The sequence below is a fragment of the Podarcis cretensis genome (genome assembly GCF_951804945.1).
Source record: "Podarcis cretensis genome assembly, chromosome: 3".
Lineage (NCBI taxonomy): Eukaryota > Metazoa > Chordata > Lepidosauria > Squamata > Lacertidae > Podarcis > Podarcis cretensis.
Genome location: NC_137172.1, coordinates 29,497,675 through 29,510,394, shown reverse-complemented (window position 1 = coordinate 29,510,394; position 12,720 = coordinate 29,497,675). Strand labels below are relative to the sequence as shown.

At 38.1% G+C, this 12,720-nt stretch overlaps 1 protein-coding gene across 4 annotated transcripts in view; it reads left to right on the top strand.

Moving 5' to 3' along the window:
* Positions 1–12,720, top strand: part of GPATCH2 (G-patch domain containing 2) — a 101,374-nt gene that overhangs the window by 6,834 nt on the left and 81,820 nt on the right. For all 4 annotated transcript variants that reach the window (XM_079968800.1, XM_079968797.1, XM_079968798.1 and 1 more), the window contains exons 3-5: positions 3,501–3,562; positions 8,995–9,177; positions 9,908–9,987. In XM_079968800.1, coding sequence (XP_079824926.1) covers positions 3,501–3,562; positions 8,995–9,177; positions 9,908–9,987 — 325 coding nt within the window. The remainder of the gene's footprint in view (positions 1–3,500; positions 3,563–8,994; positions 9,178–9,907; positions 9,988–12,720) is intronic.

Below are 12,720 nucleotides of genomic sequence, written 5' to 3'. Positions count from 1 at the left end.
ATAGGATGTTTTGCAAAATCAGATAAACATTTAGAATCTAGGGTAGTGGGGAAACATGTTGAAATGTTCTTCCCTACTAATTTCCACTTACAAAACATTGGATGGCAAGTTCTAGGTCTTGTGTTTTGTTTTTTGTGGTGGTTTATTTTGCACTCCTACTCTGTCCCCTTTGTAAGCACTAACTCCATTCTGCATTCATGGTTACGCTTGGTTAAGACAAAATGAGTAATCTTGGTACCCATCCATACAGGTTGCCACTCTGCTCCTAGGTGAAGATACTGTAGGGTGCTGTTTTTCCCTTTCTTCTAGGAGGCCATAAGTAGTCCAAGAAGCCTACATTTTCAGGAGCTTTTGTATTTGCTGAAATTTCAGTAAACCAAGGGAATGGGGTTTAGTACATTATTGGTGCTCAATAAATATGAATTACAGTCTGGAGAACAGAGAGTCATGCAATGGTCAAATATTGTCAAGGAAGTTATAATTTGTCTACATTACATAATTTGAGAGCCAGTGTGGTGTAGTGGTTAAGAGTGGCAGTCTCGTAATCTGGGGAACCGGGTTCGCGTCTCCGCTCCTCCACATGCAGCTGCTGGGTGACCTTGGGCCAGTCACACTTCTTTGAAGTCTCTCAGCCCCACTCACCTCACAGAGTGTTTGTTGTGGGGGAGGAAGGGAAAGGAGATTGTTAGCCGCTTTGAGACTCCTTAAAGGGAGTGAAAGGCGGGATATCAAATCCAAACTCTTCCTCTTCTTCTTCTTCTTCTGGTAGCTGACCTCCCTTAGGGACAAGGCGCTGGGTGGCATGATAAAATCTAAATATTATAATTTACCATTTGTATTTTACATTTTCGTTTCATATTTCTTGTTAACCGGCCTATTGCCTCCAGCATCAGTATCAGTACCAGTTGTTGAAGAACACAAGCAGGAAAGTGCCTTTGGCCTTAAATCCTGCTAGTGGGCTTCCCATAGGCCCACCATATGACCACTGTGAGAATGAACGAACAAGGACTAGATGGGTCTAGGTCTCAACCAGCAGGACTCTCTATATGTTCTCAGTATATTAACACTTGATATACATTATAGCCCCCTTCCCTTCAACTGCTAGTTTGCCCTGTTTAATGTTTATACAGAGAGCACAGACCTCTCCGATTCAATGTATTTAATGGAGAAAACATGCTTTGCACTTAAAATGTCTCAAAGAATATCATTGCTGCTGCTTGAGAAACATGTAAAAAAAATGAGCAGGTTTTAGAGCAGACAGCTAATAACTCAGGTCCCTATGAATTTGATATCGATAGTTGGTTTCTATTTTAATATTGTTTCAATATTTTAATGTTGTATTTTAATTTTGTTTTTAAGTTGTAATCATTCAACTTGTTTTTATTATTGCTTGTAAGCCGCTCTGAGCCCGGCCTTGGCTGGGGAGGGCGGGGTATAAATAATAATAATAATAATAATAATAATAATAATAATAGAAAGTATTACCAAATTCTGCTAGATGTTGCAGTGTTAACTGAATGTTTTTGAAGCAGGGCTTTCTCATTGAGTAGCTGGTTTTATTTATTTGTTAAGAGATTTCTATACTCTTAGAGTGGTTTACATAAAAATAATATAAAACACAATAAGCAACAATGTTAAATTAATAAATAACATAAATAGCAGTATCATAAATATAACTTAACCCATCAGCTTCTAAAAGCTTGACAAAAAAGGTGCGTTTTTGCCTGGCATCTAAAAGATTAAAAAGTTGGGACAAGCCTCACTTCATTGGAGAGTTTATTCCACAGACACAGAGCCACCACCTAAAAGACTTTTCCTCAGCACCCCCCCCCCACTATTCACCCCCCACTATTCGCCAGAAGAACCTCTTTGATCTTAGTGTACACCCATGTTAATATGGCAGAAGGTGTTCCGCCTTCTGTCTGGGTCCCAGACCATGCATGGTTCTAAATGTCAGCATAAGAACTTTGAATTGGGCCTCGAAGATGACTGTCAAACCAATGCAGCTGTTTTAGAATAGGAGTTATATGCAATCAGCATGCTGCCTCTATTAATTCCCTGGCTGCCACATTCTTCATTACTTCTGCATCATCTTTAAAGGCAGCCCCATGCAAAGCACATTACAGTAGCCTATCCTGGAAGTTACCAGAGCATGGATAACTGTAGCTAGTCTAATCCTGTTTAGAAAAATGTCAGCATTCCTAGCCACTGAGTACACCTGGGTCTAAAATGACAGTGATGATTATAAGAGCACCACCAACTCTTTAAAAACAAAACAAAAACCAGAAAAACCCTACAAACCTGCTTTTTCAAGGAGAGGGGAGCCCCATCCAGGTCTGGATGATCGCCAAATTCCATATCTGGGATCCATTCAACTACAGAATCTTTGTCTTATCTAGATTCGGCTATAGGTTAACATCTGCTGCCTCAATTACACACAGAAAGCAGAGAGTCAGTTCCACTGTTACAACATGGGTCATGTGATCCCATCGCCCTATGCTTAGCAAGGAAAACTGTTGTATTTGCCTCCGTGAAGCTTTTAAATGCTCAAGGACAACCACAAATAGAGAACATTGCAGTGGTCAGTCCTCGAGGATTATGAAAGTGGCGTGGGGTTAGTCCTTTTCTGCATATGAGTGAAGTCAGTAGACTGGAAGAAACCACGATTCATAGCTGCTCACAGCTGCCACCTAATTGCAAGTTGAAAATGTTGGAAAACTGCCTTCGCAGCAAATTTTTACGTGGCTTCTTCCATGATGCTCATAGTCGCAAATACACATCTGTGCATAAACATTTTTTAACATGGATAGACAAGACGTTTGAATGACGCATATGAAACAGCTGTCAGCTGGAAGTTAACATTTCTTTTTGCCATTAGAATCACATTGATCCTGGGGGCGGGGCGGGGGGGATCTTCAGGGTGACATTTACTTTATTTTAATAGGTTGTTGTAGTGTAAATGTTTGTTCTTCCTCTAAATAATAGAATTCCGGTGAATCTCTTTATGCAGTGCATCTTTCAGAATATTTGTAAATGTTGAAAAAAAGTCTTGCCCCTTGTGTTTCATGTGTTGAAGAACAGATCAGAATGGTTTTGCCTGAGATCCCACCACCACCGCTTTTATTTTATTTTTTAACTGAGCAGCGGTATTTGGGATCAAGCTGAATTGCACAGCATAAGAAAGGAGCAGTGAGCATTTGATGGAAACAGATAATAAAATGCATCAATTGTGTCAGCACCTCATTGCAGTCACATCTGGCTTACTGTCAGGGTCCCATTAGATTCCCGTGGTTTTATGTGCCAAAAATAATGTTCTGTAGTTAATGGAACTGGGATATTTGCAGTTTGATATTTTTTTTTTTTTAAAAAAAATTGTCTTATTTTCTTTTAGATTTTGTGAAGGCTTAAGTTTCATCTGAGTGCAATCTTGTCTCTTTAAAATTTTATGACTGAAATATCAATTGCACTTTTGATCTGTTTCTTTCTCTCTGTTATTATAGTGAATCCAGCAGCCTGAGCAGTAGTGATGCTGGTTTGTTTACCAATGATGAGGGAAGACAAGGTACTGAAACAGTGCAATTTTTTTTGTTTTTGAAATTGGATCAGATTCAGTTCTGTAAAACACTGAACATTATTTCACAATTGGTTGGTTTATATCCCAGTATTTTTAATCTTCATGTAGGAAGTTTGGGGTTTAGTTCTTGCAGATTTTAAAAACGTAAGACTATTTATCAATTTAATAGTGCAATCTCTCCAATTTTAGACATTAATCCTGTGAATGAACTGTGATTTTCTTATCACATTTTGTGTAAGACAAAAATGATTGTGGAGGCGTGACTTTTTTGAGGCATCTTATAACAATTGTTATGTCCTGCTTTCTTATTCTCTTCTATTAGGCACGTTGCTATGGCAGCATACACAGTTCAGGATAAGGGTTCAAATGCCTATATAAGTGCATGATTGATCCTCTGTTATTGGGGATTGGTCCTTGTTGCACCGCCATCACAGCTGCTGAAGCTGGTGCTACTGCACATACAACTTTCAACTCTCATATGTGTCACCACTACATAAGGCGCTAGTGTGCCCCATGTATTTAGGGCTAGTCATTTTGACTGGTCAACAAATTGTCAAACATTTTAAATCATGAATTCGTTAAAACTGTTGAGAGGGTGAAGTACGTTAATAATAATAAAAAAATGTGTTGATTTACTCTTCTGAAGTAAAATATTCCAGTCAATTTGGGAGAGGTCATAACTTGGTGGACATGCAGAAGGGTCCAGGTTCTATGCCCTCCATCTCTGGCTAAGAAACTCAGGTATCAGGAATCAGTTCCCCTTCATCAGAGTAGGCAGAATGAGGCTAGGTAGGCAACTTCATATGTTCAATTGTATGTCACCAATAGTCAAGAAATCAAGTTGTTCTTCGGGGCTTTTATTTGGACTCCCAAGTACAGGCCAAACAATTCCAAATAATTCCAAATTTTGTTCAAAGTGAAATTAAATTTAAAAAATGTATATAGTAATTATTTAACAAGCTGGTTTTTAAATATTGTCATTCAGCATAATGGGGTACCTTCTCCTAAATCAGGCATAGGCAACCTCGGCCCTCCAGATGTTTTGGGACTACAACTCCCATCATCCCTGACCACTGGTCATGTTAGCTAGGGATTATGGGAGTTGTAGTCCCAAAACATCTGGAGGGCCGAGTTTGCCTATGCCTGCCCTAAATGTACTCATGGTTTCGCAGACACATAGCAGAACTAAGGAGCAGAGCCCTTATTCTTGCTTTTCCTGTTTGAAAACGTTATATTACAACTGAAATTACTGACTGAATGAAGGGCATTCTTGGGTTCATGAGATATTTGACTGATATTTAGTGTCCCAATCCTAGCATGTATAGGGTGACACTTGCACGGGCATAAGGTAAACCATTCTTGTTGCCACAATAAGGCAAAAAGGTTAAACCTATTGTTTTCAGGAAGTTGATACAGTGTACGTTTTGAATGTTCTTGAAACGGAACACAGTAAAGGAACATTGTTTGCATTGTTTCCTGTATTAAACATTCCATGCGAAATTCTTTCAGAATGTATAAAAAATATGATTTCATATCTTTGAAAAGTGTGATTTGGGGAATGAGCAACATTACATAAAAAACTCTTTCTGAACTACAGGCCTGATATAAATGTTGTATTCTATTTTTATAGAAGCATTTGGGAATTTGTTAGTCCAGTTTAAAAAGCCTTACTTAGCAGTTGAAATGCAGCAACTCTCTTATTTCACACAACAGAATACAGGATATGTCCGCATCTTAAACTATTTATTTCCCATGGGCTAAAGGGCCAAATCCCAAGTGTGGTCTCCTTGATCTAGGAATACTGTGCTGAAGTAAGTAATTGGGATTTGTGTCTTTAGTTAGGGTCGTCAGTGAAGATGTAGTATTGGTCAGTCTATTGAGCTGTGGTTAAGAGACTGTGAGTTCCCTTTCTGATCCCCTCTTTTCCGTTCTTGAGTGTGAATGTTAACCACTATTTCCTCTTAACCCTTAATCATTAGAAAATGGAGTGTATCAGTTCAATTTTGGGGTCAGATGCTGGAAAGCTATGCAAATAAAGGAGCTGGTGAAAACCATGACACCACTTGCAAGCAAAAAATAAATAAATCATGCCTTGATTGAGAACTTTCCTTTTCCAGCAAAACAATACAGTTGCACATAAGTCAGCTCTAAGTTGCTTGGATGTAAAGTGTTTTTGGGTTATTCTCATCAGCACATTCAGCAAATACCTTTCTGTGAAAAGGAAAAAGTGATCATCTGAAGGTCCTTGATTGAAAATTGCTATTATGTCTTGCCACCTGTTGATTAGGATTCAGGCTGTTTGCTAACATTTGCATATGCAGTAGGGACCCAGAGTTTTGTGTTGTACTCAAAGTAGACCCATTGAAATCAATTGGCTTAAGTTAGTTAGTCCATTGATTTCATATGACTTGGTTGGATGCGACCTTTGGTGACCCCAAACGTTGAATTAGTAGTGTATACTGCATTAAGTGATAGCTATAGTTGTTTATTTAAATAAAAAAAAGACTTAGAAAACTCAGGTTCATAAAGGCCTTCTATAAACTTCTAATATACAGGAAAGTGAGTAGTTTATTATGAACATAGTTAAATACTACATAATAAGTTTTGCTCAGAGTAGACCCATTGAAATCAATGAACATAGATAAGTTGCATACCACTCAGTTTGTTTTGTTGTTTGTGCTCCTTTTTTCACAATAAATGGAAGGAGCAAGTTGTTGGTTAAACATCTACAGAACATGAAGAGTAATTAAAGAATTTAAACACCATTTTGTGGGGTACTACAATCTGTAGCTTGTTATGTGTATGGCTTTCCAGTTTTCTGAATCAACCCAATAGAGAGAATTGCCTACCCACAGAGCAGTAAAAAGGAAAACATAATTTTGTTGCTGTATGTAGTGCAGAATGGGGCTGAAACACCATATGGAAATTCATGCCTGTTCAAGCTTGAGTAATACCTAAAGCATAGTGGTGGAAGACAAAGGTTCTGTATTTCTACAGTGTTGTTGGGGTACATTTGATCCTCCCTCCCCCCCCCCCATTTACAGATGCCTAAACAGGGTTTGAATATCCCTAATGGGGAAACTTCCTGCTCTGCTCTTCTGTTACATATCTGGTTGACCAAGTGTACCCTTCTATCAGTAATTCACTGTTTAACCTTCAATAGTACATGGAGGGGCAACGGATTTGGAGTGCTCCAAATCACACTGCCAGCCATTCCCTATGTTCTCCATTTCCCCACTTCTCTGTTTTTCTTGTGTCCCCCTCCCCCAACAGCAAGCAGGATTCGATCACAAGAGCTCTTTCCCCTATTGTGGTTTCTAGACTGCTTTGGACCCCTCCTCCTTTTAAAATCTTTTTTTATCTAAATGGTTTTCTTTCTTTTTGGTACTTCCACACCAGCTGATACCTCCCTCTCATGTGTGTAAGGTGCTGTTTGTTCTACATAAGAAACAACACTTGGAGAATGAGTTTGCTGTTGGTGTATAGACTGTTGTACACTACTGTTCTCTCTTCTGGTGATTTGTTAAAGGCTAGGGTCATGGGCATCTTTACCTAGAATTAAGTCTGGAGGACTAAGTCTTGGAATCACTGCAGACAATCTCAAGGGCAAGGCTGGGTCAGACTAAGGTAAATACTACAGTTTAATTCTGACCTTTGCTCAGAATAGTATTGGGGCTTTGGGTTGCCATTGCTAGCATGTATTAGTCTTAGTCTAAACAGTACAGTATTCATTAGTATACTCTGTTGCTCTGGATTATCTACCTAACCGTCAAATTATTTGGATTACACCCCTTATTTGAAAGGCAGCGTGAACAATTTTCAAGCTTGAGAATATTTCCAACTTATGAAACAATGCTATCAGCGGATTTCTGCTAATCATTCTTAAAAGTTTGTGTAATAAATACCTAGTTCAGCCTCCATCAAAATGGTGCCCTCCAGGTGTTTTGGACTACAGCCCCCATGAGGCCCAGCTGGTACCAGCTGAGGCAAATGGGAATTGTAGTCCCACACATCTGGAGAGCACCAGATGGGAAGGCTAGTCTAGTACCAACAATTTGCTGATTGCTGTGCCATCTCCTTTATTTGGTGCCCAAGTATTTAACAGTTCGAAACTGTTCATAATGCAGGACAATTCATCCTCAGCTTGCTTGACTTCCTTGAGATATCAAATGCAAGCACTGATATCTTTATCTATGTGAAACCTACCTTACACCATGGCTTAGATTTAAAGGAAGAGGATCAGAGTACACCTGAATTACTGTTCTCTTCTCTTGGTGTGCTTGAGCAAAGCTTGTGGAGGTATCTTGCCTGGGCAGCTGCGTCCCTCCTCTTGTGTGCATCCTTCTCACATGTTGTGTGCATGTTTCCTTCCATCACCTAAGTTCACAGTCACAGTCACATATATATTTGTTTCCATTTGATTGATTTTCTCAAATGTTAATAAACATTTTTTTAAAAAAAGAGTGTCACAAGACTTTCAAGTTCTATAGGACATCCCTTTAATCACGATAGACAGGCTAACACACCTTTCTATCACAGTGACCTGAGGACAACCTGTTGCCATCATCCAGGTAACTTAGCCACTCTACAGTAGGCTGCAGATCCATAATGTCTTTTCTGACATCACAAACGAGTTGTGCTTCAACAGCCATCATTCCTATACAGAAAGTAAAGCATGACTCTGGATAAAATCAAAGTGACATGAGCATAGATGCATACAAGAGTTTCAGATGTTGATTTAGCAAAGTGCATAATTTTGTTTTACTTTTGATTTTTTTAGTTTCTAAGAGTCATTAAAATATCCCTGGACTCTTGATGTTTCCTGTGGTACTGTCATCTTTCATTTAAAAACAACTTTTTCAAAACTTATTTCTTAATGAACTTAATCAGATTAATTTGATTTGGTCACATCTGTTCATGATTGTTTCCCCCATTTATATACCATACAAATCATGAAATTAAGCTAATTATATACCATTATCAACTGCAAAGAACTGTTTTCACAGTTTTATTCTCTTTAATTCCCTGCAGGAGATTAAGGCTTGTTTTTGTTAGTGTTGGGAATGCAGTAACTTAAATGGATTTCCCTGCCGTTATCACCAAAAGATTAGCTAGTTTATTATTTTTCACATTTCTGAATTGGTTCTAAAACATTGCATTTTATACCCTTTTATTGGTGTCAGTACTTGTCATGCTAATAAATGCCATGTTCTAAGCACTACAGTAACAACTATAGCAGGCTTCCTCAACCTCGGCCCTCCAGATGTTTTGAGACTACAATTCCCATCATCCCTGACCACTGAGGAAGCCTGAACTATAGCATAGCAATAAAGGAGATCCTGATTCTCATTAGGATTGGGCTTCTTTGGATAATAAACCTCAATCTCTTTTTTCTTAATGTAAGGTGTTTGTTATCACAGGTGACGATGAGCAGAGTGACTGGTTCCATGAAAGTGAACCTGGAGGTGCCTGTGGGATCACTGGGATCATTCCCTGGTGGGAAAAAGAAGACTCTGCAGAACTGGAAAAAGAGTTGCCTGATCCAGTCTTTGAAAGTATCTTAACAGGCAGTTTCCCTCTGATGTCCCACTCAGGCAAGAGAGGTCAGCAACGTTTTAAGTGATCAAATTACACATTTTGAAATTGTTACCCTTAAGAGATGACACTGGATCGTTAAGGGCACTAGGGGTTGTGTCAGAATGTCTTACCTGTGTGTTTGTTTTTATGCACCCTAAACTTTAAAGATTAATTTCTAGCTGGAGAATTGTAATTGCTGGAAAAGTGGCCATTCCCGCTGAGTAGCTTCTTTGTAATTCTCAGGATAACTCACAAATGTATCGTTTTAAAGGCATTTTGGTGATCATAAAAATTATCTATGGCTGTATGCATGCTAGCTTTTCCAAGATTCGTAGGTGGTGCGAACTACATTGCTCATGTTCTGTCTCTATTTTTCCTCATCATGGTGTTCCATGATAGTTTTGCAGATTTTGATGCTCTCCGTAATGGGGGGAAACTAAAAACACTCCAAACAATACAATTAACAGTATGATCTTTTCATATTTTGGAGTTACTTTTTTGTGTGTATCTGTTGGATGCCATCATTTGCATCCTGCCCTTTACCTGCAAAATACATACATTTTAATAAAATAAAAAAATGTAGTGACTTATTCAGTACTCTGTGAGTGTAAAGGATAGCAGGTGTAATACCAACAAACAGCCATTAAAATATCTCAGACAAGAAGAGAGGATCTTCATTTCTTGGATTCTCCCTTAACAATTGCAAATGTATTAGTGTTATGCACGTTTAAGCTGAGCTGAAATTTTGTTTTGTAGATTTCCAGACAAGGTTTAGTCACCTTCATGGAATGCCAGCAAGGAACATCAAAAAGGCTGCTGGGAATCTGACCACAATGGTAGGCTGGTTCCCATCATTTACAATGAACTGCATTTCCTCAATAAACTGCAACATTTTAAAAATAACTACTGGTTGTGCATATGTGAAAATCATTTTCTTACAGGGTGCAAATCAAGGGGTGAGACTTCGTTCTTCTGCCATTTTTAATAGTTGGGCTCTCCTTTCAGAACGGTATCAGTTTGTTGAACACAACTTGAAGGTCAAACTGACAGCATTTAGTATAGTCTAGAGAAGCTCTCTGTGTTAAACTGATCTGCTTATCTTTAAATTCTGGAAACACTTCCTTAAATATTTTACCTCAAAGTCATTATTGATATAATATGTAGAAATTGGTTTAAGAAGTTTATACAGTGCCTGGGTTACTAGATCAATAGATAAACTTAGAGCAACTTGATATCCTGTAGTGCCATTGTTAATAAAATAACTTTGTTGTACTGGGATCTGAGAATCCTTCTCAGAAGGTGGTAATGTAAGCCAGAAACAGAATACATGACATTTAACCTTACCACATTCATTTGAAATTTTAGGATATAACTAATACCTGATAATCCTGGATCTCTACCTGCTTGCTTGCTTAATAAATGTACAAATGTGTAAAAAAAGAAAAGAAGGGAACTATGGAAACCATTGTGGATATCAGAGAGAAATCTTAAAATTCTTTGTTCAGAAATAGCAGTTCTAAGCTGAATAATCTGCTTTAAAACCTTGGCCTGTGAACTTTGCCTTTAGAGGTAATGAATCAGATGAATAGTATCTAGTTGCTGGTTTCAGATCTCCCAATTTTTGTTTTTGGTTCACTGCTTGCTTGAGCATATCTGGGATTTGTAGCCCATTTTCTAGGCTTATTGCAATCTCACTCTGGTATTTTATAGAAGCTATTACAACTGATAGGTTAACTTCATGGTATTGATGATACATGGCTTAACCATGCTAAAAACTGCCTTCCCCCTCTAAATTGTAAAAAGATGATTAAGTTTCAATTGATGGAGATATACTGTATCTCTGTGTGTACATATAATGAGAGTTGTTTTCTGGCGCAATATCTCAGTTGTTAGAAACCCCTGTGGATGTTATAAAATTGTGCTTTAGAGAGAGAAATATTTTGGTGTTAAACAATTCCCAGAAAGCTGGGTATGTTTGTGTTGCGAAATGCTTGTCGAAGACACCAGCCATGGTGTCTTTTTATTTTTTGCTTTTACTGCTGATTCGGTTTGTGAATGTAAATATTTTTGTGTTGGTGATGTGCTTTTATTATTCTCTCTGAAAAATTTGTAGAGAAAAGATTTATTTGACAATTATCTTCATATCAAATACAGACTTTACAGAGGAAAGCCAATCACATAGAATACTCTTCTTGGTGTGTGTGTGTGTGTGTGAATGTATTTGTTGCTTGATGTTACAAGTATTTGGATTGCTGCAAATACAATAATTACCCTACTTTTCCGTGTATAAGACTAGGTTTTTTTACTTTAAAATAATGTTAAAAATCTGGGGGCGTCTTATACACGGATAGTGCATATGCCCATTTTCTAAATTTGGGGTCCCCAAAAGTAGGGGGCGTCTTATACACAGAAAAATACGGCATATAGGAAAGATGAAATGGATACACCTATATTATTGGGCAATAATACACAACAGTATTGGGTACCATATTCCTGATTCACGTGCAGCCTGACAGTCCATTCCCTCACCCACCTCCTTGCATTCACACATTTGCCTTGGCCTGTCAAGAGAGAACACATATGCTTATTTGTTATCAGTGAGGAATTTTCAAAAGCAATCTCTAAATTGCTGAAATCCAATGACAAAAAAAGGAAGGGAAAAAATGGAATACCTATGACATCTGGTAATGCAGAACAAGAAGTAATTACTACTATTAGAATGTTACACTGAAAGCAAAAGTGCTTTTAGAGAGATTAATTTCCAGAGCAAAGGAGAATACTGCAAAAGCAACTCATTGAACAGAATTGGGATGATGACCTAATTCTTTCACTTTTAACGTAGATGAGTTTGTGATGTCTGTACAGGAACACTTGCTCAATACCTATGAAGGGAATAAAGGAGGGAAAGGACACACTTTCTGGTGAGGCATAATCTGAGTGCCATGCCAGGTTACAAGATGTATATGCATTGCACATGCATACCTGATTGTACAGTTCTGCCCAGCTTATGGTATCCATATTGCTTAATAAAATTGTACTCTCAGAGATATTTTAAACTATGTACAATAGGCTAACTGCAAGAAACTGGGAAAGCTGTGGCTGAATAATGATCATTTTGGTTTCTGATAGAATTGGATGATTTGAATTGTAACAAAGCTGTTAGACATAAAATTATTGTTGTTGTTATTATTATTATTGCTGCTGCTACTACTAAGCAATACAGGGTAACTTGCAAAAATATCCACACAATTAAAACAAGATAAAATCTAGCATAAAAAAATATTTCACAGTAACTTTCTGACAGGAGTAGAAAATTTTAAATTGCAAGGCTATCCTGTGCCTGCTTACTCAAAATTAAGTCTCATTGATTTCAAGGGAACCAGCTCCTAGATGAGGTGATACAGGATGGCAGCCTGGTACACTCACTTGCGCATCCCGAAAAGCCACTTCTGTGGGTTGGGAAATGGCATGGTAAGTGTTGTGGAGGGGTGCAGCTGGAGGAGATTCCATGGCAATCAGATCTCCTACCTAGTATGAGGAAAAGTTAGACTGGTTCCTGTCAGGGATAC